This window comes from Oncorhynchus kisutch, unplaced genomic scaffold (genome assembly GCF_002021735.2).
Source record: "Oncorhynchus kisutch isolate 150728-3 unplaced genomic scaffold, Okis_V2 scaffold3927, whole genome shotgun sequence".
NCBI lineage: Eukaryota > Metazoa > Chordata > Actinopteri > Salmoniformes > Salmonidae > Oncorhynchus > Oncorhynchus kisutch.
In genome coordinates this window covers 202,310-230,011 of record NW_022265872.1, presented here as the reverse complement: position 1 = coordinate 230,011, position 27,702 = coordinate 202,310, and the positions used below count along the sequence as shown (strand labels likewise).

At 46.6% G+C, this 27,702-nt stretch overlaps 1 protein-coding gene across 1 annotated transcript; it reads right to left on the bottom strand.

Annotated features, from left to right (window-relative positions):
* Positions 1 to 53: 53 nt before the first annotated feature.
* Positions 54 to 26,905, bottom strand: LOC116372118 (catenin delta-1-like; the record flags this gene model as incomplete). Its single annotated transcript, XM_031821221.1, has 12 exons — positions 26,529 to 26,905; positions 14,587 to 14,729; positions 12,116 to 12,187; positions 11,814 to 11,939; positions 10,059 to 10,348; positions 9,867 to 9,951; positions 9,508 to 9,698; positions 8,560 to 8,670; positions 7,366 to 7,504; positions 1,568 to 1,790; positions 1,226 to 1,421; positions 54 to 298 (listed from the first exon to the last, which is right to left on the bottom strand). Coding segments are annotated over exons 2-12 (1,816 nt in total), but the record flags the coding sequence as incomplete, so codon positions are not given.
* Between the last annotated feature and the right edge of the window lie 797 nt (positions 26,906 to 27,702).

Sequence of the window (27,702 nt, the reverse complement as noted above, 5' to 3'; positions counted from 1 at the left end):
GGGAGGAGAGAGGGAGAGGAGAGAGAGGAGAGGGTGAGGGAGGGAGGAGAGAGAGGGAGGGAGGGAGAGAGAGAGAGGGGGGGGGATAAGACGAAGGAAAAGGAGAACAGGATTAAAATACATGCGGACACAATCAAAGTTCAGGATCACAAGATAAAACAGCAGTGTGTGCGTGCACACCTTGTTGTCCACGTCTTTCAGGTTGATCTGTGATTGGACAATGTACATGAGCGAGTCGACCAATCCTGTGCACTCTCTCAGCTTCCTCCTGGCCTCACTGCGCTCTGAGCTCACGTTCCTGTTTTAGAGAGAGCGGTGGGAGGTAGAAAAGGTGTGTGAGAAAAAACAAACAAGCAATACAGAAACAGGGGGGAAATGGGCAGAGACCAAGAGACAGAGAGACAGAGGGAGGAATGAGAGTGGCTACAATCAGTGGCCACATAAGGATTCCAGCACACAACCATTAGTAATAAAACACTGAGTGGTCCTATGTCAGTGTGTTGCAGAGACTGAAAGTCTGAAAGCGTGTGTCCACGTCCCAAAAAGCACCCTATTCTCTATGTGATGCACTAATGTTAGGGATGCCCATATAGGGGATAGGGGGCCATTTAGGATGCAAGCCTGTGGTTGTTAAACTCCAGTGAGTGAGAGGACAGTGAGATCGTAGATCAGGTTACTGGGCCAGTCATTGTGTTGTAGCCTGCCTTTAACAGAGACAGACTCACCCACTGGGGAACACAGCACATTCCCACTCTGCCCTACCTTCTGGGAATTCCTCAGGCACACCTGTACAGACATGCACACACACACACTGCAAGACCAACACACAGCTACCAGTCACTAAATGGACGATACAGTACTGTTTTATGGCTGGCTGACACATCTTCAATATTGGTATGTATTTTTACAATATCGTCTATCATGATATTTTGATACAGTGCCTAAGTTCAAATGAAAAGTTTGACAATTGGACGACTTCACAGTCAGTTTGGTCCTAGATGGGTTGAGTATAAAACCATCAGAATGGAAAAAGACCAATAAAATCATTAAGAATTAATATGTTGCAATTCTACGGTCGATGTTGAAGCATAAAACATATTTACAACTTTATTATTCAGAAACTTTAAAATAACGTAAAAATGAGAAACATATTGTAATTCTCTCTCCCTCTCTCTCTCCCTCTCCCTCTCCCTCTCCCTCTCCCTCTCCCTCTCCCTCTCCGTACCTCAGGCAGCCAGCTGTGTTGGTGAGGGACGTCTCCCACTCCAGGTGTCGTGGTTTGAGGTTCTCCTCTCCTCCTGCCTCGTTCCCTCTCTCCCAGCCCGAGTGAGCTACCATCACCTCGTCTGAGAGGGCGTGCAGGGCGTGGTCAACGATCTCCATCTTCACTGAGTCGTGAGACGACAAGTTCCACAGCGTGCCTGAGGAAGAGGGTGATGGATTATCATCATCACCACCACCACACACTACCGTCTCCCACTTACCGCAGTAGTACACTAGTAGTAACCGCAGTAGTACACTAGTAGTAACCGCAGTAGTACACTAGTAGTAACTGCAGCTGTATTACCTGTGATAGTATCGGTCAGGTCCTGGTCTCTGGTCTTCCTCAGCAGTCTGACCAGGGCCGGTACTCCATCACAGTTCTTGATGGCGATCTTATTGTCAGGGTCTCGTCCGTAAGAGATGTTTTTGAGCGCTCCGCAGGCAGCGTGGTGGACCTCCTTCTTAGGGTTGTCTAACATGGACACCAGGGATGGGATACCTTTCATACGACGGACATCTGTCTTCACCTGGAGGGGAGAGAGGAGAGGGGAGGGAAGGGGGAGAGAGGAGGGAAGGGGGAGAGAAGGGGGAGAGAGGAGAGGGGGAGAGAGGAGAGGGGAGGGAAGGGGGAGAGGGGAGGGGATGGAGGAGAGTGGAGGGGAGAGGGGAGGGAAGGGGGAGAGGGAAGGGGGAGAGAGGAGAGGAGAGGGGAGAGGGGGAGGAGAGGGGAGAGGGGGAGAGAGGAGAGGAGAGGGGGAGAGAGGAGAGGGGAGAGAGGATAGGGAACGAGGAGAGGGGAGAGAGGATAGGGAACGAGGAGAGGGAAGGGTGAGAGAGGAGAGGGAATGAGGAGAGGGAAGGGTGAGAGAGGAGAGGGAATGAGGAGAGGGAAGGGTGAGAGAGGAGAGGGAAGGGTGAGAGAGGAGAGGGAAGGGTGAGAGAGGAGGGGGAACGAGGAGAGGGAAGGGTGAGAGAGGAGAGGGAAGTGTGAGAGAGGAGAGGGAAAGGAGAGGGAAGGGGGAGAGAGAGGGAAGGGAAAGGGGAGAGGGAAGGGGGAGAGGAGAGCGAATGAGGGAGGAAGTGTTGGTGGTTGTGTGTTGCTCTCATTCTGACATGAAAGACAGTAGCTAGGTAGCCTGCCGCATGGCTGTGTTTGACTAGATAAAGGGTGCGTGGGGAATCAAATCTAATTTTATTCCTCACATGCTTCATAAACAACAAGTGTAGACTAACAGTGAAATGCTTACTTACGGGCCCTTCCCAACAATGCAGACAGAGAAATAGGAAAAATGATAGAAAAGTATATAAATACATAAAGAGTGATAACATGGCTATATAAACAGGGTACCAGTATGGAGTCGATGTGCAGGGGGACGAGGTAATTGAGATAGATATGCAAGGGGCTTTAAGGCTGTGGGTGTGAAGGTGAGGTGCTGCCGGTTCTGTTTGTGTATATAAACTAAGTGTGTATAGATAAAGATATGACATTGTCGTTCTTAAAGGTGAGGTGCTATAGGTGTATATATTACCTTGTGTACACACACACACACACTTGGCTTTAATACACACGAGTGAGTGAAGTGGAGGATGTTCTGCCCATGCAACCCAGATTGCTATGTCACTAGTAGTGTTTGTAGTTGAGTGAGTGACTGACCATGAGAGAGAAGTGGGGATGTTCTGCCCATACAACCCAGATTGCTATGTCACTAGTAGTGTTTGTAGTTGAGTGAGTGACTGACCATGAGAGAGAAGTGGGGATGTTCTGCCCATAAAACCCAGATTGCTATGTCACTAGTAGTGTTTGTAGTTGAGTGAGTGACTGACCATGAGAGAGAAGTGGGGATGTTCTGCCCATACAACCCAGATTGCTATGTCACTAGTAGTGTTTGTAGTTGAGTGAGTGACTGACCATGAGAGAGAAGTGGGGATGTATTTCCGTGTCAAATCAAATAAATGTTTATTCGTCACATGATTGGGGTAATGTCCCGTCTACTCGCACTCCTCCTCTCTGGCGCTCGTTGTCACCAGTGTAGTCATTACACACACCAGCCACCATCGTTACACGCACCTGCACTTCATGAGACTCCATGACCTTCCTGATGACCTCCCCTATCGGTCACTCCCTTGGGTTCCTTCCCCAGCCCTTATTGTTTCTGTTTATATGTTCCCTATCTGAATGCTACTTGTGTTCCTGGTTTTGTTCCATGTTTGAACGCTACTCGTGTTGCTGGTTTTGTTCCATGTCTGAACGCTACTCGTGTTCCTGGTTTTGTTCCATGTTTGAACGCTACTCGTGTCAGCAAATATAATTAGAGTTTACCCTATTCATCTATGACAAATATAATTAGAGTTTACCCTATTCATCTATGGCAAATATAATTAGAGTTTACCCTATTCATCTATGGCAAATATAATTAGAGTTTACCCTTTCATCCGTGTCTGGTGTTCGCTAGTTACTGGCTAGATGAGTCTTCAGTCAGCATGGAACAAAGGGAGGGGGGGGGGGGGGGGGTCTCTTTCAAAACATCTAGTTACTGGCTAGATGGGTCCTCAGTCAGCATGGAACAAAGGGAGGGGGGGGGTCTCTTTCAAAACATCTAGTTACTGGCTAGATGGGTCTTCAGTCAGCATGGAACAAAGGGAGGGCGGGGGGTCTCTTTCAAAACATCTAGTTACTGGCTAGATGGGTCTTCAGTCAGCATGGAACAAAGGGAGGGGGGGGGGTCTCTTTCAAAACATCTAGTTACTGGCTAGATGGGTCTTCAGTCAGCATGGAACAAAGGGAGGGGGGGGGGTCTCTTTCAAAACATCTAGTTACTGGCTAGATGGGTCTTCAGTCAGCATGGAACAAAGGGAGGGGGGGGGGGTCTCTTTCAAAACATCTACTTACTGGCTAGATGGGTCTTCAGTCAGCATGGAACAAAGGGTGGGGGGGGGGGTCTCTTTCAAAACATCTAGTTACTGGCTAGATGGGTCTTCAGTCAGCATGGAACAAAGGGAGGGGGGGGGGGTCTCTTTCAAAACATCTAGTTACTGGCTAGATGGGTCTTCAGTCAGCATGGAACAAAGGGAGGGGGGGGGGGTCTCTTTCAAAACATCTAGTTACTGGCTAGATGGGTCTTCAGTCAGCATGGAACAAAGGGGGGGGGGGGGGGGGGTCTCTTTCAAAACATCTAGTTACTGGCTAGATGGGTCTTCAGTCAGCATGGAACAAAGGGGGGGGGGGGGTCTCTTTCAAAACATCTAGTTACTGGCTAGATGGGTCTTCAGTCAGCATGGAACAAAGGGAAGGGGGGGGGTCTCTTTCAAAACATCTAGTTACTGGCTAGATGGGTCTTCAGTCAGCATGGAACAAAGGGGGGGGGGGGGGGGTCTCTTTCAAAACATCTAGTTACTGGCTAGATGGGTCTTCAGTCAGCATGGAACAAAGGGAAGGGGGGGGGTCTCTTTCAAAACATCTAGTTACTGGCTAGATGGGTCTTCAGTCAGCATGGAACAAAGGGAAGGGGGGGGGTCTCTTTCAAAACATCTAGTTACTGTCTAGATGGGTCTTCAGTCAGCATGGAACAAAGGGGGGGGGGGGGGGGGGGGTCTGTCAGTGCTGCTGTGAACCACATCAAAATACATTCTAAACGGGAGATGTATAAAATATATATATAAACATATAATTGATGCAATATTGTTTGAGGTTCTTTGTGTTTAACCACATTTGCTTGAGGTGATTTTACTGCAACGCTGCATCTAAGTTGCTTGACAAAGGCTTTTCAAAGAGCTGTCAGTCAAGGCCAGCTCATGAATATAAGCTCCACGCCCACTCAGCCGGTCTTTTCAAACTTCCTGGTATTTAGCCAAGAGAGACAAAGTGCTTTTCAGAATGACTGTTCAGGACTTTTAAATAATTGACTTTGTGGTTTCAGAATTTCTGCAGACAAGCTGACTTCAGTGATAACGTTCTAGAAGGTGTCAAGGAAGAAGAGGTGTGGTGGTTGTATCGCCAGCAAACAGGTGCCGTCCTACGACGACATTCAGCGAGTCATCCACTACATCAACACTTTGACAGATGTCCACGCGATGCCACTCTCAGGATGGACCCCTGGATTTAAGAGGCCAGACATCCGAGTGATGCCGACATTTCAGACCTTCTCTGTGTGGCCCAAGTGCAAAACTTTGACGCGTGATCATGGCGAGTGCCTCCCTAAACCTTCACACTTATATTTGTATGGAACGTTGAACAGCTCAAACCAGTGGACCAGTGGAAAAGACTAACCAAAGCCCACATGAATCAGCCCCAGAGAGACGGTCAGTCTGTACTCTGGTGCCGTGCGTTCATATGGTCTTTAACGTTTCTCCTTTTAGTTGCTGCTTAGAGACCAGAGATGCCTCTGACCCGTATCACCTCTCACCCCCTCCATCCCCTTCTCTGGTTTAGCACTTCTCAGATGTTGTTTACTCTGTGTAACCGTCATGGGTGTCAGGGTCCTTGGTTTGTGAGAGGGTCATTTGGTCACATCTGCATGTGCTGTCCCCAGGGACGTGTCACACGGGGAAAATGTGTTTGAATATAGCCTATACACATTCTCTGTGACATGGAATTATAAGAGATATTATTTAACGTGGCAACTGATTCATTATTTATCCTCCCAAACCTCTCCGAATGGAATCTGACTTGGAAAGACTAAAGGTCACAACCATAATATGTGCAGGGACGACATGGGATGTGCACGTGTGTGTGTGTGTGTACATGTTCAAACACGTGCACACCGCATGTAGTCTTTGCATATATTGTGACCTTTAGCCTTTCCAAGTGATTCTCTGTCATGTATGTACCAGTGTGAACATAAGTGAATGCAGCCAATGCATTCTGTTGCTTGTATGTTTACATGTGTATGCAACATCGATGCTGACAGACACTGTCTGTAGAATTACTGCAATTCATGTTTTGTGTTTTCGTTTTCATTATTTGAATAATGTTCTTAAAAGTAACTGCAAACTTTGACCTAGTTTCTCTGAAAAACATGGTGTGGGGACTCAACATGTAATGACATGCAACTGGTTGGATATTTGGAGTAGAGATCATGTTGGTCTCATTACACTCCCATTCTCTTCTTTCCAGCACTGTCTAAAACACCAAATGGTCATTAAACTCCCATTCTCTTCTTTCCAGCACTGTCTAAAACACCAAATGGTCATTACACTCCCATTCTCTTCTTTCCAGCACTGTCTAAAACACCAAATGGTCATTACACTCCCATTCTCTTCTTTCCAGCACTGTCTAAAACACCAAATGGTCATTACACTCCCATTCTCTTCTTTCCAGCACTGTCTAAAACACCAAATGGTCATTACACTCCCATTCTCTTCTTTCCAGCACTGTCTAAAACACCAAATGGTCATTAAACTCCCATTCTCTTCTTTCCAGCACTGTCTAAAACACCAAATGGTCATTAAACTCCCATTCTCTTCTTTCCAGCACTGTCTAAAACACCAAATGGCTTTGGGGTCAATGTGACTGATTATCATAGAGCAAGTCACATATTACCTTGTCGTTCTTAAAAGGGGCCACAGTTAGCCTAGAGGTTAGAGGGCTGGACTAGTAACCGAAAGGTTGCTAGATCGAATCCCCGAGCTGACAAGGTACAAATCTGTCGTTCTGCTCCTGAACAGGCAGTTAACCCACTGTTCCTAGGTCGTCATTGAAAATAAGAATTTGTTCTTACGGACTTGCCTAGTTAAATAAAGGTCAAATAAAGAAGAAAAAGGTAGTATAGATAGATATATATATATATATATATATATATATATATAGGTTGCATTCCCCTGCTCAGACGTTGCATCAACCAATGGTTACGTGCCACGTCATCGACTGACAGATTGCTATAACATATTATGTGGTAAACCGATCCAGTCGTTGTAAGATCTGTCAGGCGTCAGCAACACCTAGGCAGAGGAACGCGCCCATTACCTTGTTGTTCTTAAAGGTGAGGTGCTGCAGGTGTATATATATTACCTTGACGTTCTTAAAGGTGAGGTGCTGCAGGTGTATATATATATTACCTTGTCGTTCTTAAAAGGTGAGGTGCTGCAGGTGTATATATATATTACCTTGTCATTCTTAAAGGTGAGGTGCTGCAGGTATGCGGCAGCGTTGCTCTTGACGGGGTCCAGTCTGTAGTTGAGCATGGCGATGACCTCCGGCAGCTCAGGCTGTCTCCAGGAAGTGGCGGGGCCTTTCCTCAGGGTGCTGACCAATCAGGTAAGAGAATATATACATCACTTTCATCCAAAGCGACATACAGTAGGTGCAGGCAAATTCCACATCTGGACCTTGAATCCAGTTCCACTGTTGAATATCATTCCTCCCTTCTAATCAGGGACTGACTTAGACCTGGGACCCCAGGTGGGTACAATTCATTATCAGGTAGAACAGAAAAACAGCAGTGGTCCAGACCAGTCCTAAAATGCACTTTTTGGTCCACCAGCCACTGTGGCAGGTAGATTTAAAGACCTACCAGCCACTCAGTATTTTTTACCATCAAAAATATTTCCTCCCCTAAAATTACACAAACAAAAATACAGATGTGCATGCTTCGTAATGTTTCTAAAACAATAACATGTATTACTGTTAAGAAGTAATGTGGTATATTGTTTCATTTCATTTTTAGTGACCTGGCAACAAAAATGATCCCCTGCCCCTTTAAGGACAGGAGGTTACCGTGGTAACGGTAATGTTTGTCCTGTGAGATTGAGTGACAAGCAGCAGGGTTGTCTTCTCTTCTCTAACAGTTGAAACTCAAACATTGAACAACAACCGAACTTGTGAACAAAACCAATATAAATAACCAGGAAACACAAGGACAAAGTCTTACTTCAGTAGACTTCATCTTCAAGAAAATTAGACCAACTTTTATGCCGGTGCACAAAGCTTCTAAAAATGAATTTTTCACTCATCTCCTGACACTGTGCGAGGTGGGATAGGCTATAAGATTCCTAGTTCTTTGACTTTGTGTGATTCATTTACCAGCTGTGAAACAAAAACTGCAGAAATACTTTGAAAATAGCCACTGCAGCATTTAATCATACTTGACAATTTTTATTCACAAATGTGAGTGAAATGCTGGCACTGTGGAGCCTTGGCCCCCACCAACATGGCTGGTGAAACAGACATCTGACCCACCAATGACAAAATGTACCCGCTTTGGCAGGTGGTGGGTGTTCATTTTAAGCCCTGGTCCGGACCTGCAGGCTTGGATGTGAATACCCCTGATATATCTACAATACAACACCAAGGAGTCTCACCTGTCCAAGGAGGCCATGCTACCCCTCTCTCCCTGGGCCAGGGGTGCACCTCCCCAGTAGTACATGTCCCCTGCTCCACTCATGTCTCCGTCCAGAGTCCCTTCATAGCTCCTGGGAGGGGAGAGAAGAGGTAAGGGGTTAGTCGGGAGCGGACACTCCACTGGTAGGGGTTAGTCGGGAGCGGACACTCCACTGGTAGGGGTTAGTCGGGAGCGGACACTCCACTGGTAGGGGTTAGTCGGGAGCGGACACTCCACTGGTAGGGGTTAGTCGGGAGCGGACACTCCACTGGTAGGGGTTAGTCGGGAGCGGACACTCCACTGGTAGGGGTTAGTCGGGAGCGGACACTCCACTGGTAGGGGTTAGTCGGGAGCGGACACTCCACTGGTAGGGGTTAGTCGGGAGCGGACACTCCACTGGTAGGGGTTAGTCGGGAGCGGACACTCCACTGGTAGGGGTTAGTCGGGAGCGGACACTCCACTGGTAGGGGTTAGTCGGGAGCGGACACTCCACTGGTAGGGGTTAGTCGGGAGCGGACACTCCACTGGTAGGGGTTAGTAGGGAGCGGACACTCCACTGGTAGGGGTTAGTAGGGAGCGGACACTCCACTGGTAGGGGTTAGTAGGGAGCGGACACTACACTGGTAGGGGTTAGTAGGGAGCGGACACTCCACTGGTAGGGGTTAGTAGGGAGCGGACACTACACTGGTAGGGGTTAGTAGGGAGCGGACACTACACTGGTAGGGGTTAGTAGGGAGCGGACACTACACTGGTAGGGGTTAGTAGGGAGCGGACACTACACTGGTAGGGGTTAGTAGGGAGCGGATACTACACTGGTAGGGGTTAGTAGGGAGCGGACACTACACTGACTGAATAAACAACCAGGGATACAGAGAAGGAGACCAGACATTACTGCACACACTCCCTCCACACACACTGGGACATGTACCCTGTCCTGCGGGGCGGTCCGTGGTTGAAGGCTTGTTGGTTGCGTGGTACTGTTCCGTAGTGGATGGCCGGTCCCATGCCGTAGTCTGCCTCGTCATACCCCAGACTCCTCTGGTCATCCTCCAGACCGTACGGCTCTGGGACAAACCTCGGCATCCCAGACAGCTCCAACGCACTGCCCATACGACCCACCTGACCAATACATTATCATCACGTTAACACACATTCTGCAGTCCAGACAGCTCCAACACACTGGCCTTACGACCCACCTGACCAATACAATATCATCACATTAACACACATTCTGCAGTCCAGACAGCTCCAACACACTGCCAATACGACCCACTTTATTTAACACACCTGTGGCTGTGCTGCGTATGGGTCCAGCTGGTTCCTGCTGATGGCTCTGTATCCTGAGTCCAGGGTCCGGTACCCATCAGCTGGCCTGGAGGGGAGAAGTAGAGAGGAGAGGAGGGAGAAAGGAGAGGATATACCCGTTGTCTCCCAACTCTACGTCTATGGATAAAGAGACAACAGATCCACCTGTCCTACCTGTAGCGGTCGTCCATGCGTGCTCCCCTGCTCAGGCTGGCATAGGTCTCCCCTATGGAGGGAGGGCCCTGGCGGTAGTCCTCGTACCCTCCCGGGGGTCCGTAGTGGTAGTTTCGGGGCACGGTGTTGGTGGGGTAGTCCATGGGAGGACCTGGCTGTCTGTAGACCCGCTCCATGGGGGTGGTGTAACCCCCTACACCTGTCATAGACCCCCCTCCATCCAGGGAGAGGTTGTCAGACACAGAGGGGATGACTGTACGAGTCATGGTAGTCTTCACTACCTTCTTTACCTGGGGAGAGGGGCAGGAGAAACAGATACAACTAGGTTAGTGTCAGACACGGAGGAGATGACCGTACGAGGAGTCAGGAGAGAGAGGTTAGTGTCAGACACGGAGGAGATGACCGTACGAGGAGTCAGGAGAGAGAGGTTAGTGTCAGACACGGAGGAGATGACCGTACGAGGAGTCAGGAGAGAGGTTAGTGTCAGACACGGAGGAGATGACCTTACGAGGAGTCAGGAGAGAGAGGTTAGTGTCAGACACGGAGGAGATGACCGTACGAGGAGTCAGGAGAGAGAGGTTAGTGTCAGACACGGAGGAGATGACCGTACGAGGAGTCAGGAGAGAGAGGTTAGTGTCAGACACGGAGGAGATGACCGTACGAGGAGTCAGGAGAGAGAGGTTAGTGTCAGACACGGAGGAGATGACCGTACGAGGAGTCAGGAGAGAGAGGTTAGTGTCAGACACGGAGGAGATGACCGTACGAGGAGTCAGGAGAGAGAGGTTAGTGTCAGACACGGAGGAGATGACCGTACGAGGAGTCAGGAGAGAGAGGTTAGTGTCAGACACGCAGGAGATGACCGTACGAGGAGTCAGGAGAGAGAGGTTAGTGTCAGACACGGAGGAGATGACCGTACGAGGAGTCAGGAGAGAGAGGTTAGTGTCAGACACGGAGGAGATGACCGTACGAGGAGTCAGGAGAGAGAGGTTAGTGTCAGACACGGAGGAGATGACCGTACGAGGAGTCAGGAGAGAGGTTAGTGTCAGACACGGAGGAGATGACCTTACGAGGAGTCAGGAGAGAGAGGTTAGTGTCAGACACGGAGGAGATGACCGTACGAGGAGTCAGGAGAGAGAGGCTAGTGTCAGACACGGAGGAGATGACCGTACGAGGAGTCAGGAGAGAGAGGTTAGTGTCAGACACGCAGGAGATGACCGTACGAGGAGTCAGGAGAGAGAGGTTAGTGTCAGACACGGAGGAGATGACCGTACGAGGAGTCAGGAGAGAGAGGTTAGTGTCAGACACGGAGGAGATGACCGTACGAGGAGTCAGGCGAGAGAGGTTAGTGTCAGACACGCAGGAGATGACCGTACGAGGAGTCAGGAGAGAGAGGTTAGTGTCAGACACGGAGGAGATGACCGTACGAGGAGTCAGGCGAGAGAGGTTAGTGTCAGACACGCAGGAGATGACCGTACGAGGAGTCAGGAGAGAGAGGTTAGTGTCAGACACGGAGGAGATGACCGTACGAGGAGTCAGGAGAGAGAGGTTAGTGTCAGACACGGAGGAGATGACCGTACGAGGAGTCAGGAGAGAGAGGTTAGTGTCAGACACGGAGGAGATGACCGTACGAGGAGTCAGGAGAGAGAGGTTAGTGTCAGACACGGAGGAGGTGACATGAGTCAGGGGAGAGAGAGGTTAGTGTCAGACACGGAGGAGGTGACATGAGTCAGGGGAGAGAGAGGGTAAAGGTAGTACCGTAGTTTCTGTGCGGCGCGTGGTGCCATCTTCGCTGGTTTCCACAGAGATGACGGGGGGCACCTCGTGCGGGTCCTCCTCCACGGTAACCGTCTCCTGGACGACTTGACCAGGCTCCATCCTGTACTGAAGAACGGAGAGACAGACACCGTTACACCCACACAATATAAACACACACACACACAGATAAATGCACTCGCAAACTTAATTAACACAGGCAAACATGTCACACACACACAGATACATAGACAGTCACACAGATACAAAGAGGAAGACATATTCCGGCACACAACACAGCTTACATGTGTCCCGTTGACGTATCCCTCGTTCAGTGTGAGCCTCTCTATGTCCGCATCACAAGCAACACGCCCATTCTGTAGAGCGGAGGGGAAGACAGGAGTAGTTTACACAAGAGGACAGCGTGTGTGTGTGTATGTGTGTCAACCGCAGGGCCAGTGGCCAAGGAGGAGCAGAGTTATTCCAAACATTCAGAGGAGCAGGTTAACGCAGGACACAGAGAGAATGTCATGACATCAGAGCCCCAGGCTCCTTTCACACACACAGGCACCACCACATTCAACCCCAGACAACAGGCACCACCACATCCCATTCAGTCAACCCCAGACAACAGGCACCACCACATCCCATTCATTCAACCCCAGACAACAGGCACCACCACATCCCATTCAGTCAACCCCAGACAACAGGCACCACCACATCCCATTCATTCAACCCCAGACACCACCACATCCCATTCATTCAACCCCAGACAACAGGCACCACCACATCCCATTCATTCAACCCCAGACAACAGGCACCACCACACCCCATTCAGTCAACCCCAGACAACAGGCACCACCACATCCCATTCAGTCAACCCCAGACAACAGGCACCACCACATCCCATTCATTCAACCCCAGACAACAGGCACCACCACACCCCATTCAGTCAACCCCAGACAACAGGCACCACCACATCCCATTCATTCAACCCCAGACAACAGGCACCACCACATCCCATTCATTCAACCCCAGACAACAGGCACCACCACATCCCATTCAGTCAACCCCAGACAACAGGCACCACCACATCCCATTCATTCAACCCCAGACAACAGGCACCACCACATCCCATTCAGTCAACCCCAGACAACAGGCACCACCACATCCCATTCATTCAACCCCAGACAACAGGCACAGATAAAACAATTGATGAAGCGAATGAAAAAAACAAATGAAGGACAGAATGGGTGAGACATGGAGGATGAGGAGAGACCGGTTCAGAGCAACACTGCTGCCAGCAAGACAGGAAGAGCCTCCGAGAGAGCAGGGCGTGCGAGAACCTGTCAGTGGGTTGTCAGTTGGCTGTGTGTGTGTGTCTCAGTGGGGTTCTCAGAGTGTGTGTGTGTGTGTGTGTGTGTGTGCCTGTCAGCTCTGTAAACAGGGTGAAGACCAGGCACATTCCAACCCTGTCTGTTCTCCAGAGATACAACACTGACTGACCAGACCAACCCTGAGAGAGGAGACTACGTGTTTACCGTGTAGTGTGTTTATAAAATGCCTGAGGGTGGGAAAATGACACACCTCAGTGTGTCTGCTTACCAGACAGTGTGTGTGTGTGTGCTCGCAAGTAATCTAAAGCTATGCGGTCACTACGTCCAGACAGGGAAGCCTGACACAGTCACAGACACTAAGCAGGAAGTGGACATGGTGAACAGTAACCTAGACCAGGGATTGGACAAAACCCAACTGGTTATGAATCAAGCGGGCAGCAGTATACTATTTGTAAACAATAAAGTGTATTTTTCCTCCTCTGTTCTCCCTTCTGCTCAGTGTACACCTGAAATAAATACTGCAATTCTACTGTCTGAACGATCTGTAATATTCTGACCTCAGGATCAGCCATGGACTGGGATCATTAACACTGAAAATACAGTATAATGTTTTATCATATGAGCCTTAGGAATGTCTTAGGGTTGACCAATGATGGCTACAGGGAGGGTTGACCAATGATGGCTACAGGGAGGGTTGACCAATGATGGCTACAGGGAGGGTTGACCAATGATGGCTACAGGGAGGGTTGACCAATGATGGCTACAGGGAGGGTTGACCAATGATGGCTACAGGGAGGGTTGACCAATGATGGCTACAGGGAGGGTTGACCAATGATGGCTACAGGAAGGGTTGACCAATGATGGCTACAGGGAGGGTTGACCAATGATGGCTACAGGGAGGGTTGACCAATGATGGCTACAGGGAGGGTTGACCAATGATGGCTACAGGGAGGGTTGACCAATGATGGCTACAGGGAGGGTTGACCAATGATGGCTACAGGAAGAGTTGACCAATGGAACGAGACGGGACGACGGTTGGGGTGAGGCAATGGGTGATACCATGGGGGTAGGATTGCACAATTCTGTTTACTTCAAATCCTCCAATTTCCTGCTTATTCCCTCCTGGAAGATATCGGAATGTTGCAACCCTAACGGCAGCTATGGAGGTGACGGCATGGATAGTTACAAGGACGGTTGAACGGTGATGAAACGAGGACGAAGTGATGGAATGGGTGATACCATGATGGCTATGGGGGTGATGGATGATCCCATGAATGCTATGGGGGTGATGGATAATCCCATGAATGCTATGGGGGTGATGGATGATCCCATGAATGCTATGGGGGTGATGGATGATCCCATGAATGCTATGGGGGTGATGGGTGATCCCATGAATGCTATGGGGGTGATGGGTGATCCCATGGGGGCGAGGGCGTTACCTGTAGATTGGGGGGAGGGCGTGGGAGGGTGCCTCCGCACCTCCTCTCCTCCTCCAGAGCGCGAGTCAGACGCTCAAACTGACGCTCCTGCTCCCGCACGGAGGCCAGGAGAGAGGCTGCACTCTCACACTGCTCCATTCACACTGAGTAGAGAGGACAGGACAGGGTTCAACCACATAGCACCACACTGAGGACAGGACAGGGTTAAACCACCTAGCACCACACTGAGTAGAGAGGACAGGGTTCAACCACCTAGCGCCACACGGAGTAGAGAGGACAGGGTTAAACCACCTAGCGCCACACGGAGTAGAGAGGACATGGTTAAACCACCTAGCACCACACTGAGTAGAGAGGACAGGGATAAACCACCTAGCACCACACAAAGAGGAAGGACAGAGTTAACCTGACACACACAGAATAAACCGTTTTTAAACAACATTCCATACTCCGTTATATTCACACACACACACACACACACACAGAGAGAGAGACACAGACAGAGACAGTTAACCCACAAACACACATTACAGTGATGCTGTACAGAGAAGCAGCAGGGCGACAGGATGCTAATCACCTCCACACTTAGAGATGAACAGCATGAGAGAGAGGGGAGGACGAGAAGGAGAGAGAGGGAGGATAGGAGGGAGGTTGAGGAGATACAGGAAAGAGAAGAACGGGAGAGGAGGAAGAGGGAGAAGCAGAAGGAAATAAGTTGAGTTACAATAGGAGTGTGATGACTGGGGGGGAGAATCACATGTTCTTAGGGAAGGGCTGTGGCAGGTGGTGCTCGTTAGCACCTCTTGTCTTCCACAGAGGCAGGTGAGAGCGAGATAAAGAGAGGAGAGAATGAGAAACGGAGCGAGAGAGAGAGAGCACCACGGGTTCTAGAAGTCTATTTCTGGGCCCAGAGTTTACACCCATCAGCTCCTGGCTGAGCCCAAAACAGAACCAGAAAATAGAACGACAGTAAAAGACAGAACAGACCTTAAAGACACTGTGTTATATTCACAGTATGGAGGTTGAAATAACACTGAAAATCATAATGCCCTTTTAGTGTAAGAGCTATTAGAAAAGACTGCCTGGAACTTCAGCCTGTTTTGGTGGGATGGAGTTTGTTAATAGACCAATAAGAGCTCGTTTTGAGTTTCCCCACTCAGACCACTCCCAGGCAGCCCCACTCCCAGGCAGCCCCACTCCCAGGCAGCCCCACTCCCAGGCAGCCCCACTCCCAGGCAGCCCCACTCCCAGGCAGCCCCACTCCCAGGCAGCCCTAGCTACATTCTTGCTTGAGAAATTACTCTTCGCTAACAAGCTATTTTTTTGTGTTTGACCATTTTAATGGAAAATAATCACAGCAAGGTACTTAATTATTAACCACAAATGATTTAATATTGAGAAAAACAGCTGCATTGGACCTTTAAACAACATGTCAAGGAACCAAACATAGCTAGAGGATTCAGAACAGGAAACTTACTGAACCAAACATAGCTAGAGGATTCAGAACAGGAAACTTACTGAACCAAACATAGCTAGAGGATTCAGAACAGGAAACTTACTGAACCAAACGTAGCTAGAGGATTCAGAACAGGAAACTTACTGAACCAAACGTAGCTAGAGGATTCAGAACAGGAAACTTACTGAACCAAACGTAGCTAGAGGATTCAGAACAGGAAACTTACTGAACCAAACGTAGCTAGAGGATTCAGAACAGGAAACTTGGACTAACTGGACCAAACAGAAACCCACAGAGATTAACTTCCTGGTCAAGTCTTGGGAAAATCTAAAAAATACAATTTTTAAAAAGGAAAAGGAATGTGGGTCTGAAATAATTTCACTACTCAAATAGTATCATGAATCTGTCAGATATCCGGATATTCAAAATAACTGTTTTGAAGAGCTGAGCTCTGGAGGCTGGCACGCTATGACTAATGCTGCGGATGGGCCGGTTAGTAACGTAGGAGAAGGGAGCGAGCAGACGGAGGAAGAGGAGAGACCAAGGCAACTCAGCTACAGCCAAGACTAGCTAACTGGTAGCAGTCACAATGTTATTCATCATCATACAACGTATCATCATAGAAGTCCCTGTCTTGGATAGAGTAGCCTAGAGAAGAGCCAGCTTTGCACCGACTATACAAAACATTAGGAACACATAGAGTTAAAACCCCCCCCCCAGATTTATCAGATTTAACAAGTGACATCAATAAGGGGATCATCACTTTCACCTGGTCAGTTTGTCATGGAAAGAGGTGTTCTTAATGTTTGGTACACTCGGTGTAGACAGCTAGGCTAATGCTGCGGCCACATGCTGCACTTTCCCCCCAAACCCCATTCAGATAAAACAGCCTACCTGTTGGTTGCAGCTTTCTCCCTCTCATTTGGCTAACTTCTAAATTGGGTAATTTTATTCCATCTTGCGTTGCATTAGTGAATTTTCGTTCCACATTGAGCCTCTTTGATTGGCCAACACAAACAACAAGCTACACAGTGAAGGCTACCGGTCAACTACCAGTCTGTGGCGTCATAAAGACTACCCAAAAAAGTTTGTTTAATTAAACTAAGAATTTGAAATGTCATGGTATGTAACAATGTCACATGGATGTTAAAATGTAAATCAGGAAAAGTTTTTGTTCATGTTAAAATAGCCCCCCCCCCAAAAAAAACTCAAAATGTCATACTCACAAAAGTATTTCAATCCTAACGTCCGTTTGGCTATTGGAATAACCGTTCACATACCTAGTTCAAAACATAACTACATTAGTCTACATGGAATCAGATCCTTGTTGAGCTGTAGTCATACCGGAGGACCAGCCATCCAAATCATTTCCCCCTTCAATCCTGTCTCCAGTCAGCCACTGGCCGGATTCATTACTGTACAGTAGCAACCCCCTACCCAGTCTGCAGCTGTCTGTGGTGAGTGGATGAACAAAGACAAGTGTATTACAGTAGGTCTGGTATCTGGTCATGGTGACATGAGCTTTATCCTTGAAAACTAAAAACAGAACATCAAGTTTCAGTGAACTTGCTTAATCTCTTCACCCTCCCCTTTTCTTTCCGCTTGACACAAACTGTCTCCCCCCCCCCCCCCCCTCCCCCCCTCTCTCTCCCTCACACACACACCTCCGTCACACATTCCAACGGGAGTTCTGGCATGTCACATCCTGCCTCAGCTGTTCAGGTTGTGTTTGTGGCTAATCCTTCACTTATCCACTCATCTGTCCCTCTCTCTCTCTATCTACCTCTCCCTCTCAGCCCTGGAGTGGTTGCAAGAGCAAGGGGCCTTTCTTTCTATTCCTCTAATGATTTCACATCTCTGATCAAATGTTATTAGTCACGTACACATGTTTTGCTGATGTTATCGCGGGTGCAGCGAAATGCTTGTTTCTATCACCGACAGTGCAATGATACAGAACAAAACACACTCGTCCAAAAAATAAGAAATATAAGAACTAGAAAGAATGATAAAAGTTGGCCTCATTTATCAGCAAACATATTTTCAAGGTACCTCTAAAGCAGGCTAACGCATTTAAATTGGGCTCATGGGTTTACACTGACAGGGACAAAACACCCTTAACAAGACAGGTTCAGATGGGTAGCCTTGTACCACATACAGGCCTCAAATGTCCCAGTGGCATCGATGACCCCCTGGTGTGGCCGCAACGCCCCCGAAAATCCATGCCTTGCAGCCAGTGTCCGTTGTGCCCTTGGGCTGAATATAATCATTAGAATTCCCTTCTCCCGGCTGCCAGGCACTATGCTCCAAAGCACCTCTCACTCACATGGCTCTCTCAGATATCTCAATTGTTATTAGCCAACGCCAGTCTCGTGACTGGGTCCTTCTCACAGGCATCTCAGCTCTGAAGTAGGCTGGGAGTGAAGAAGGACACGTCAGGATGCTACGGTGTTCCTCCTCCTCCTTCTCCCAGGATGTTAGAACCACTGTCCACATTCACCTTCATCAGACATCAAGATGAGTAACAAATAGCAAAAGCCCTAGCCTGTCAATGTACTATCCCCCATAGTCCAAAAGTTGACCTATTCTATTGGTCAGATTGTCATTCTGTGCGAAAAATAAATATCCCAAACAGATAGCCTAATGACTTATTTACTCACATTATATGTTCCAAATTCCAATTAGCGGGAAAACACCGTTCTCCAAAGCACACCGAATAGTTTCACATGACAGAGATGAAAATATCCTTTAAAAATGAAGAGGGAAGATCTAAAGATGCAACAATTAGCGTTGATTGTTAAAAAGATTGGCTGCTGGATAATGAAAGTTGAGAACATGAGAAATACTAATATGACATGTACAGAAGTATTCAGAACCTTTACTCCATACTTATAGTTAAAGCACCTTTGGCAGTGATTACAGCATTGAGTCTTGGGTATGACGCCTCAAGCTTAGCACACCTATACTTGGGGAATTTCTCCCATTCTTCTCTGCAGATACTCAAGCTCTGTCAGGATGGATGGGGAGCATTGCGGCACAGCTTTTTTCAGGTCTCTTCAGACATTTTCGATCAGATTCATGTCTGGGCCACTTCACAACATTGCTGCATAAATATTGACTCCAGAGATGTTCGATTGGGTTCAGTCCGGGCTCTGGCTGGACATTCAAAGACTTGTCCCTAAAGCCACTCCTGCGTTGTCTTGGCTGTGTGCTTAGAGTTGTTGTACTGTTGGAAGGTGAACATTCACCCCAGTCTGAGGTCCTGAGCGCTCTGGAGCAGGTTTTCATCAAGGATCTCTGTACTTTGCTCCGTTCAGGTTTCCCTCGATCCTGACTAGTCTCTGTGCTGCTGAAAAACATCCCCACAGCATGATGCTGCCACCACCATGCTTCATCATAGGGATGGTACCAGGTTTCCTCCAGAAGTGACGCTTGGCATTCAGGTCAGAGTTGGAATCTTGGTTTCATCAGACCAGAGAATCTTGTTTCTCATGGTCTGAGAAACTCCAAGCAGGCTGTCATGTGCCTTTTACTGAGGAGTGGATTCCGTCTGGCCACTCTACCATAGAGGCCTGATTGGTGGAGTGCTGTAGAGATGGTTGTCCTTCTGGAAGGTTCTCCCATCTGCACAGAGGAACTCTGGAGCTCTGTCAGAGTGACCATCAGGTTCTTGGTCACCTTGCTGACCAAGGCCATTCTCCCCTAATTGTTCAGTTTGGCTGGGTGTCCAACTGAAGGAAGAGTCTTGGTGGTTCCAAACTTCTTCCATTTAAGAATGGAGGCCAATATGTTCTTGGGGACCTCCAATGCTGCAGAAATGTTTTGGTACCCTTCCCCCAGATCTGTGCCTCGATACAATCCTGTCTCTGCGCTCTATGGACAATTCCTTTGACCTCCATGGTTTGGTTTTTGCTCTGACATGCACTGTCAACTATCGGACCTTATATAGACAGGTGTGTGCCTTTCCAAATCATGTCCAATCAATTGAATTTACCACAGGTGGACACCAATCACGTTGAAGAAACATCTCAAGGATGATCAATGGAAACAGGATGCACCTTTCGAGTCTCATAGCAAAGGGTCTGAATACTTATGTAAATCATGTATTTCTGTATTATATATTTTTTGTTGTTGCAAAACTGTCTAAAAACCAGTTTTCACTTTGTCATTATGGGGTATTGTGTGTAGGTTGCTGACGATTGTTTTTATTTGATACCTTTTAGAATAAGGCTGTAACGTAACAACGTGTGTATGTAGAGTGAACAAAAACGCAACATAAAGTGTTGGTCCCATGTTTCATAAGCTGAAATAAAAGACAACAGAAATCTTCCATAAACACAAAAAGCTTATTTCTCAAAAGAAATGTACCTCTCTGTTCGTGAACATTTCTCCTTTGCAAAAATAATCCATCCACCTGACAGGTGTCGCATATCAAGAAGCTGATTAAACAGCATGATCATTACACAGGTGCACCTTGCGCTGGGGGCACTAAAAGGCTGCTAAAATGTGCAGTTTTGTCACAACACATTGCCACAGATGTCTCAGGTTTTGAGGGAGTGTGCAATTGGCATGCTAACTGCAGGATTGTCCATCAGAGCTGTTTCCAGAGAATTTAATGTTCATGACACAAACTATTTGCACCCCGCTTGTTGGAGGAAAGAAAATGTTGCTGGTTTAAAGCTTATTTTCTGCAATTATTCATATTTTGTCATTGGGTGCAGAGAACATTGTTATATAGCTCATTTTCTTGCAATTCTATACATTTTGCCATGCCTAATGTCTATTCATGTGATATTTGAGTGACTCAAAATCTATGTGCTAAAAAACAGATGACATGGACTAGTTATAAATAGCTCTTTGAGGTATGCAATGACTGACATGACAAGATCTGATGATGTACTACCCAATTTCGAAATTTCACCTTGTGCATTCTACTATTACAACTTTTAAGAGTAAGTTGGAAGCCTGACTGAGTTTCTTTTTTTCTTTTTTAACACTGCCCTGGCAGTTTGAACACATTTTGAAGCCAAATGGCCATGCCCCTAAAATCATGTGCCAGATTTCTAGGATTCTAGGGCTGCGTTCAGACAGGCAGGCCAATTCTGATGTTTTTCCCACTAATTGGTCTTTTGGCCAATCACATCCAATCAGATTGGTCAACGGACCAATTATTGGAGAGAAAAAATATCAGAATTGGGCTGCCTGCCTAAACACAGCCTTAGACTGTGTTGTGAGACACAGAGACAGCAGCTGTTCAGAGACTGGAGGTGAGACACCAGTGATATGAGGCTCTGTCATCCTCAATGTGCTGCATGTCATTTTGACCTCACTCAGCATGCCAGGTAGGGTTCTAGGATATTTCTATCAGCTGTTGAAAGACTGAAGGCGACACCAGTGATCAGTTGGCTAGGATTCTAGATTCTTTGTAGTGTGTTCTAAGACACACACGACAGCTATTGAAACAGACAGCAGTGATATCAGGCTCAGTCACCCTAAAGGCTGTTGAATGAGACAGCAGAGATATCACGCTGAGTCAACCTAAAGATTTGCTTGCCGCCGTGTATGGCTGTACTGTGGTGTTGTGTTTCTGTGTTATATTACATTACTTACAGGTTGTGGAAATCATTTCCCATTTCAAGGAGAACAAAGTATCTAGCCTAGGCTGTATGCATATATGGAGATCTCTGAGCATCAGGCTTCATCACCATAATGCTGATGTTTCTAACAAGTCCAGTCCAGTGCAGGCCTTAAGTGCAGGTGGGGCCATCGTTAGCCCTTCCATTATTAAAGCAGTTAGCCCAGTGGTGAATCCTGTGTGTCCACTGATGGGATAGCATGGGTATTAGACAGCCATTTACTGCTCCCGACCCTACACAGTTCTCACACACAAAACTAACCCGCCAATGTGCATGATGCATTCTCAGTCAACACATGCATGTAGGATTGTAGGTAAATACCACCAACTGCTCTAGATTAATGCCCGCAGCATACCACCCTGTATCCCAATGCTGGCTTGCCCCTGAAGCTAAGCAGGGTTAGTCCTGGTCAGTCCCTGGATGGGAGACAATCCTGTGTGTCCACTGATGGGATAGCATGGGTATTAGACAGCCATTTACTGCTCCCGACCCTACACAGTTCTCACACACAAAACTAACCCGCCAATGTGCATGATGCATTCTCAGTCAACACATGCATGTAGGATTGTAGGTAAATACCACCAACTGCTCTAGATTTATGCCCGCAGCATACCACCCTGTATCCCAATGCTGGCTTGCCCCTGAAGCTAAGCAGGGTTAGTCCTGGTCAGTCCCTGGATGGGAGACAAGACGCTGTTGGAAGTGGTGTTGGAGGGCCAGTAGGAGGCACTCTTTCCTCTGGTCTAAAATAAAATATCCCAATTCCCCAGGGCAGTGATTGGGGACATTGCCCTGTGTAGGGTGCAGGCTTGTGGACGGGACGTTAAACGTGTGTCCTGACTCTCTGTGGTCACTAAATATCTCATGGTAATTGTCGTAAGGGGTGTTAACCCCAGTACCTGGCTAAATTCCAAATCTGACCCCTCATTACCATCACTGCCACCTTATAATCCCCAGCTTCCAATTGGCTTATTCACCCTCTCTCCAGGCTGTTGCTGTAAACGAGAACGTGTTCTCAGTCAACTTACCCGGTAAAATATGAGTAAAAAAATATAAAAAAATAAACCACATCTGAAAAAGATATTATAAAAAACATTTAAAAAAAAAAAAAAAAGGAGTCTCAGCGTGACCAGTTAAATCTCCAGATACAAAAGTCCTCAATCAGTAGCAGTTAGCTTCCACTGACATGAGGCCTGATCAGTAGGTTTCCATACTACATGGAAATAATAGTTTTATAGTGATTGGGTAGTAATATGCAAGGACCACACTAGAGGTCGACCAATTATGATTTTTCAACTCCGATACTGATACCGGTTATTGGAGGACCAAAAAAGTACAACAATACTGAATGAACACTTATTTTAATTTAATATAATACATCAATAAAATCAATTTAGCCTCAAATAAATAATGAAACATGTTCAATTTGGTTTAAATAATGCAAAAACAAAGTGTTGGAGAAGAAAGTAAAAGTGCAATATGTGCTATGTAAGAAAGCTAACGTTTCAGTTCCTTGCTCAGAACATGAGAACATATGAAAGCTGGTGGTTTCTTTTAACATGAGTCTTCAATTTTAGGTTGTAGTTATTATAGGACTATTTCCCTCTATACCATTTGTATTTCCTTAACCTTTGACTATTAGATGTTCTTATAGGCACTTTAGTATTGCCAGTGTAACAGTATAGCTTCCATCCCTCTCCACGCTCCTCCCTGGGCTCGAACCAGCAACACAATGACAACAGCCACCATCGAAGCAGCGTTACCCATGCAGAGTAAGGGAAACAACCACCCCAAGGCTCAGAGTGAGTGACGTTTGAAATGCTATTAGCGTGCGCTAACTAGCTAGCCATTTCACGACGGTTACACCAGCCTCATCTCGGGAGTTGATAGGCTTGAAATCATAAACAGCGCAATGCTTGACGCACAACGAAGAGCTGCTGGCAAAACGCACTAAAGTCCTGTTTGAATGAATGTTTACGCGCCTGCTTCTGCCTACCACCGCTTAGTCAGATTATATGCAACGCAGGACACACTAGATAATATCATCAACCATGTGTAGTTAACTAGTGATTATGATTGATTGTTTTGCATATGATAAGTTTAATGCTAGCTAGCAACTTAACCTGGCTTACTACATTCACGTAAAGGCAGTCTCCTTGTGGAGTGCAATGAGACAGGCAGGTCGTTATTGCGTTGGACTAGTTAACTGTAAGGTTGCAAATTGGATCCCCAAGCTGACAAGGGTCAAATCTGTCGTTCTGTCCCTGAAAGAGGCAGTTAACCCACCGTTCCTAGGTCGTCATTGAAAATAAGAATGTGTTCTTAACTGACTTGCCTAGTTAAATAAAAAGGTCTAAAAATAATAATAATAATAATTTTTCTAAACGACAAATCGGCGCCCAAAAATACCGATTTCCGATTGTTATGAAAACTTGAAATTGGCCCTAATTAAATCGGCCATTCTGATTAATCGGTCGACCTCTAGACCACACACAAACTTGATTCCCCAGGGTTTTACTGAGTGTCATCGCTGCTGTGTGGTAAAGTCTTGTTGTGGTCTGGTCCCTATACTGGTGCTCCAGACTCAGACACATTTGAATGGCTGACGACAGAGACGGGCAGTTGGTGTGTGTGTTTTAACCTTGGCCTCAGTCCAAACACCACCAGTGCCAGTCTTAGACTTATGCCTATGTAACACTCCCCGCAGGCAAACTAAATACTAGCCAGAGTATGGTGGCCTCTGACACGGACACACACAGTAGAGGCACATTGAGCAGTGCAAGACAGACTTTCCAAGTAACAGTAAAAAGTTAGCCATGTTAATTCTTTGACTGGGGAAAAGGGAGTCAGATACACAGCAGTGTGATGTCATGCTCAATCAAATATATGGAGGGAAGAGAATGTGAAATGGCCACACCCGTTGTTTACATACAGGTAGAGTGGAGTCATGCACGACCAGTAAAGGTGACCAGGAAATGAAATGGCTGACATGTTCACTCTGAAAACCACTGGCAAAGTATTGTATTTTTTTTAACACAAAGTTAACAGTTGAAATATAAACACATCTCAGGTGTAGCGCCAAACCTAGGAAGGTGCAAATACAGTACAAGCAGCCGTGTGTCTGGGCCACACCCATAGCGTGACTTGAAAGGCTGTCGTTAAAGAGGATCATGAATGATACTCCTGGCATAAAAATCACCGCCTGTGTGCTGGAGCTAGGCTACTACATTGCTAGGCTACAACTCTCAAGTCACTTTGAAATAACTTCTAGTATGAACTCAACGACAGAGGGCAAATTTGAGGGCAAAATGAGACGTGTTCAATTTGGCGAAGGGGTGAAGTAACCTACTACTACTGAAAAGAGAGCATGTACTAACGCGTTCCCTCTGCTTCTCCCAAATTTCAACTGGTCAATGTTGACGGCATGTGTATGTACGGTGCTCTTTTTGATCAATAGATACTGGTGGTGAGGAGCGACAAACCATGGAACTGTAGCATACAATATAAAGCAGAACAAACCAATGCATGGCCCTGGTCACGTCTGTGTGCAAATGAAATAATCACGCCTGACTCTACCCCACCCATTGGCAGGTAGCCTAGCGGATAGGAGTGTTGGGCCAGAAACCAAAAGGTTGCTGGTCCAAATCCCGAGCCGACCAGATGAAAAATATGCCAATGTGCCCTCGAGCAAGGCACTTCACCCAGATTGCTCTTGTAAGACACTCTGGATAAGAGATTCTGCTAAATGACTATGTAAACCCATCCTATTCCAAAACGTGGCCAAGACCCACAAAACAGGTTCTTCTCTTCCTCTCCCGCCCCCCTTTCTATCTTGCTCTCATTGTGAATATATCAAAGAAATCCAAGACATGAAAGAGGGAGCCACCCCTTCATAACAGAAAAGGAGAAGAAAAAAAACACGGATGGTGTTGGACAATTATTACTGTACACAGCCGTGTAACGTTACAGTAGTCGTTAGTACACTTTGCAGCTGTTTCATGACTTCAACACATACATCTCGATATATCCCATCCTTTCCACAGGCAATTTCTTACAAAGACTCTTGGCAAATATGATATGAGATAAAGTTTAGTACAGAGCAAACACTTCCTAAACAATGTAACGTTAGTTAGCTACCTTGGCTAGTCGAGAACAACTTCTCACTAGAGTAATTAACGCTACACCACTGCTACACATTAACAGCATGACGGGGGGGTGACAGCAAAAACTCCATCTACACATGATGGTGATGTAAGAGAGACCTATGATAAAATGATTAACGTGGACTTTGACTCATATTTCGTGAGCGGCCCAACGTCCGTGTACGAGGAGTATCTGGTAGCTCACTCTGCCTACGGGCTTTGACCTAACGACTACAGTGTGGCCAACTGCCGGGAGTCTGTGAAGTACATGGAACTTAAATCCATAAAATGTTTGTTAGGTAGACAATTTTGTAAACTTCACATAACTCAATTGCTAGTTGGGTAACGTTAACTAGGTGACAAACGTCACACTCGCTCTCAAGCAAACGTTAGTTTCTGCTAGCAAACCAGCCAACGAGCTAACTAACTTAGCAAGCTAACGACGATTGTTTTACGCTAATGTTAGCTTATTAATAGGTAACTAAGCAAGTCGCTATTATTGGACAGTAGTGCAATGAGTGCAAAACAAATACAGCCGAATACAGTAGCTATATTATAGCTAAGCTACAAATTCGCTAACTGTAGACATCTAACGTTAGCTAACCAAACTACAACACCGCTAGCGACCGCTTGCTAACTAGCTAACGTTAACTATTTTTTTGTATACATTCAGACACTTAAATCAAACGATTGAAAAACAATGTACTGAATTACCAATTTCGGGTGGTTCTTTTGTTGTTTTCATGCAAGTCCCCAGACGTTGTTTGAACAGGGATCCAGGCCTATCGAAACAGACTCAGATTTCCAACTGCTGCTGTTGCAACTCCAATTCTGGGCGTTCTTAGCCCACTGCACGACCGAGTAGTGAAGTCGAATTTCCCCTATTCAGCAAATAGCTTTACCTAGATTACACACACATGGGTAAACTAACGCTGAAAGTGACTAGCTTAGCCCCCCTTGACTGTGTACTCTTTTAGGACCAATCTAGAATAGATAATAGGTATGTTCCTCGGCGTGTTGACTGCTCTTCCTCCCCGACAGTTTTCCTATTTTCCCTTCCCTGAGTGCGAGATGACGAGCACACACACAGGATAGGGGTTGGGTTCTTTACCGTAATTACCATTTGTTGCGCAATACCCCAACACCAGCATGCGTTGTAAAGTAAGGTGGTTTATTTGATAAAAATACAATACACTCGAATCAAAGTTTTAGTTTCTGAATGAGTTAAATGTTTTCTGTAACATCAATGACCTTCTATTTACCAGATAGGCCAATCAATGAATAGAGTCAAAGATTTAAAAAAATATCTAGGCAAGTCAGTTAGGAACAAATGACTTATTTTCAATGACGGCCTAGGAACACTGGGTCAACTGTCTGTTCAGGGACAGAACGACAGATTTGTACCTTGTCAGCTCAGGGATTTGAACTAGTCCACCACTCTAACCACTAGGCTACCCTGCCACCCCAATTCATAATATCACATACAGAATGTCCTATGTAGTAGTTACTGTAGTGGTAGTTTCTATCATCTGTAGCTAATATAAAAAACAATATTAAAGTAAATATTAATGAGAACATTTAAAATCTGAAAATGTACAATTTACAGTATCTGTATCAGTCTTGCACTTGTACAAACCCATATGTGTGTACTATGCACTGATAACATGCAGTTTTTGATACAAAAAACACACACACACACACACATATATATATATATATATATATTTATTTATTATTTACACAAGCATTAATTATTTTCTACATCAATCCATTTTTTATTTAGTGCACTTTCCATACATACTGCACTATAGGGCACTGGTCAAAATAGGGTGACCTTTGTGACACAACCATAAATTCGTAAAACACAGGTTATGGGATATAGGATACA